General features: G+C 37.1%; 1 protein-coding gene across 1 annotated transcript; it reads right to left on the bottom strand.

Moving 5' to 3' along the window:
- Nucleotides 1-301: 301 nt before the first annotated feature.
- On the bottom strand, nt 302-2,386 carry LOC145485371 (alpha-crystallin B chain-like). The gene is made up of 2 exons (XM_081464045.1): nt 2,155-2,386; nt 302-1,891 (listed from the first exon to the last, which is right to left on the bottom strand). Exons 1-2 carry the CDS (start codon nt 2,193-2,195, stop codon nt 1,186-1,188), a joined length of 747 nt encoding a protein of 248 aa, XP_081320171.1. The 5' UTR covers nt 2,196-2,386; the 3' UTR covers nt 302-1,185.
- Between the last annotated feature and the right edge of the window lie 392 nt (nt 2,387-2,778).

Genomic DNA, 2,778 nt, shown 5'->3' with positions numbered 1-2,778 from the left:
CTCTCTCTCTCTCTCTCTCTTTTATTATGGCAGTTATTCCATCAGTTTTATAATCCGACAGTGCGTTGTTTTTCCTTTTTTGAAGACAAGTAAGGTTTTAATCGTTTGAATTCAAGAAGGTCAATACTAACTGCCATTTTGACATGCAAGTTAGATGCCACATTTAGATTCAAGGAATTTACAGGTAAATTTCTCAGTTCCACTATGAGTTTCCAATCTAGACAATCCTGTTTACTTGTGTTCGGACAAACAAAGTCTTGATTTTGGTCATACGCTACCGTCTTTTTATTTAATTGTGCTGTTTGAATAACATTTTGGTGGATTACAATTATCTGCATGTTTTAAAAATAAACCAGAAATGAACATAGAAATAATAGTGAATATCTATTTCATTAATTCACCTTGCTTGTAATTACATCAGATACACACAGTACACAGTAATACACCCAAGTAATTAAAACGCTACAAAATCAATACTAATGACCCTCAACCAAGCATTTGCTGAACTTTGTTTCCAAAATTAACGGTATATGATAAAGAAAGCAATAAGAACTGCTTTTCAGTTTCAACAAAAATGAAAACAAAAACCGACAACTGAAATCTTACGACTATTATGTGGCTGGCAGATCATAACAAATTAGACGTAATTAACTACTTTTGATAAATAAATAAAAAAAAAAGCAAAAAAAAAAACAAACAAACAAACAAACAAACAAAGCCGATATAATTGCACATTTTATCACAGTCTAAAAATTAAAGTCACCCTGAGATCAAATTCTCGATATCCATTTTTCTTTTGCATTTTCGTACACAATAGGTCTCTCCTAGATATCTTGCTAAATTTCAATCTATTACGAACATTAGAACTAAATAACGTTTTTTAGACCTTTATTTCCGAGAATTTACGGCCGCCATTCATTTTTCTTGTATCAAGTCTTGGTTAAGAGCTGGAGTAAATGACGTCACTTACTCAAAAATACCGCACGGGTTGAAATTATAATAACAATTAGTACAGCAATTCGCAGAAAGAATAACAAAAAACTTTGGCTCTTACATTCCTGCAATACCACACGGGTTGAAGTTATAATTAACAATTAGGGTGGAACATTGCACGAATAATGGATATCGAGAATATTTGATCATAGGGGCACTTGAAGTTCTTTGCTCTCTTAACAGTGTCTGTAACTAAATTGCGGTTCCAGACGCATCAGTGCTGGTCATCTTCTCTTTTGGTTCCTCGTTTGTTTCCCTGGTGATGGTGATATCATCGGAACTCTTGCGGGACAACTTGGCTGGATCACGTGACGCTTTTATCGTCAGCAGGCCTTCTTTTGACAGGCATGACGTCACTGATCTGGGATCTACGTCATCGGGCAGCACAAGACAACGACTGTACGTGTTACGTGACTGATGACGTATTCCAGTGATGGTCAGCATATTTCCGCGGCGTTGGAGCTGGATCTCTTCTGGTTTGAAACCACTGAAATCCAACTTGGCCTCAATTTTACCGTCGCTCGCTTTGTCTTCCACGTGTTTTGCGCCCCCGATTACGAGAACGCTGCCATCTTGGTTAAAGTGAAGCGATACAGTAGTCGGATCGACACCTGGAGGAAGTTTGAAGACTTTCACGAACTCGCTCTTATCGAATCCATATTCTTGTTCGCACTGATGCTGGCCATGTAAGATGATCTTTTCGCTATCTACCTCAAGCGAGATTTCTTCAGGTTGGTAATGCCCAATCAGTCCACAAGCGATCTTTATTGTTCCCTGGTGAGGCCTTTCCATAGCTCGATAGGAGTTTGCTTTTTGCTGTTCGTAAGCACTAGCTAGAACAGTTTCTCTCCATAAATCAAAGGAAACGCCATAGCCTCCAGGAGCGCGGTTGTAGTAACTGCATTAAGAAAAATGGAATTAATTAAACAGAGTAATATATTTTCTTGAAACATAACATTTTCTGCACGCATTTACGTCCCGTAAAAGGTTACAAAGTGGAACCTATTTTGTAATATTTATACATTTTTAATATTAATTTTGAATCTGAAGATTAAGCACTGTTGAATTGTATTTGTAAATTTTACGCTGCTCAGTATGTAGAGCTCTAACACCTTGTTTTACAAAGGGCTCAAACCTCCCGAAAATGGTTTTAAAGTTTACCTGTATGGATCGTAGGTTGGAAATCGGTTAACGAGAGGCATGCTGTATTAAACTTCTTCTCTTTGCCCTTGTCTCTTCTTTTATCTTGCTGGTAACTTCTTGAAAACTTTCTGAACTGATGATCGGTCAACTGAAAACCTACTTTTATACCCGACGATCGTCGTCTAAAACGATCAAACGTTACTAAAATTAAACACTTAGTCACTGCTTTGTAAGAATGACAGAAACGATTTCTGCTGATACAGTGCCGACTGGACAAAAACGGTTTCATTTTCATATTTCTTGCAAACTCGAGTAATTTTCTAAAATATGTAAGTATTTTAGTCGAGTCGTTGTTTCTTGATTTTTGCTTGTTTATGCACAAAGCTTAAAGTGCCACTGAAACGAAATTTTCGTACTCTCTTTTATTAGCCCAATTTGTAGTTTCAAACGTGCTTAAAATAATGGTGAACTTTATTTCTGTCAAATCCTAACGGAAAGTGCTTTTTTTAGCTGCTGAAATCGACTTTTTGGAGCAAAACTGTGTCCGGGCTCTGGAACCGAATTTAAGGACCTTGTGTCGTCACTGGTTGTATTCACGCAAGAAGCGCTATAGATTCTCTCTTGTTTTCACTTGACTTATTC

The sequence above is a fragment of the Orbicella franksi genome, chromosome 4 (assembly GCF_964199315.1).
Source record: "Orbicella franksi chromosome 4, jaOrbFran1.1, whole genome shotgun sequence".
Taxonomy (NCBI): Eukaryota; Metazoa; Cnidaria; class Anthozoa; order Scleractinia; family Merulinidae; genus Orbicella; species Orbicella franksi.
The sequence above is the reverse complement of the archived record's forward strand: the minus strand, read 5'-3'. Positions and strand labels throughout refer to the sequence as shown.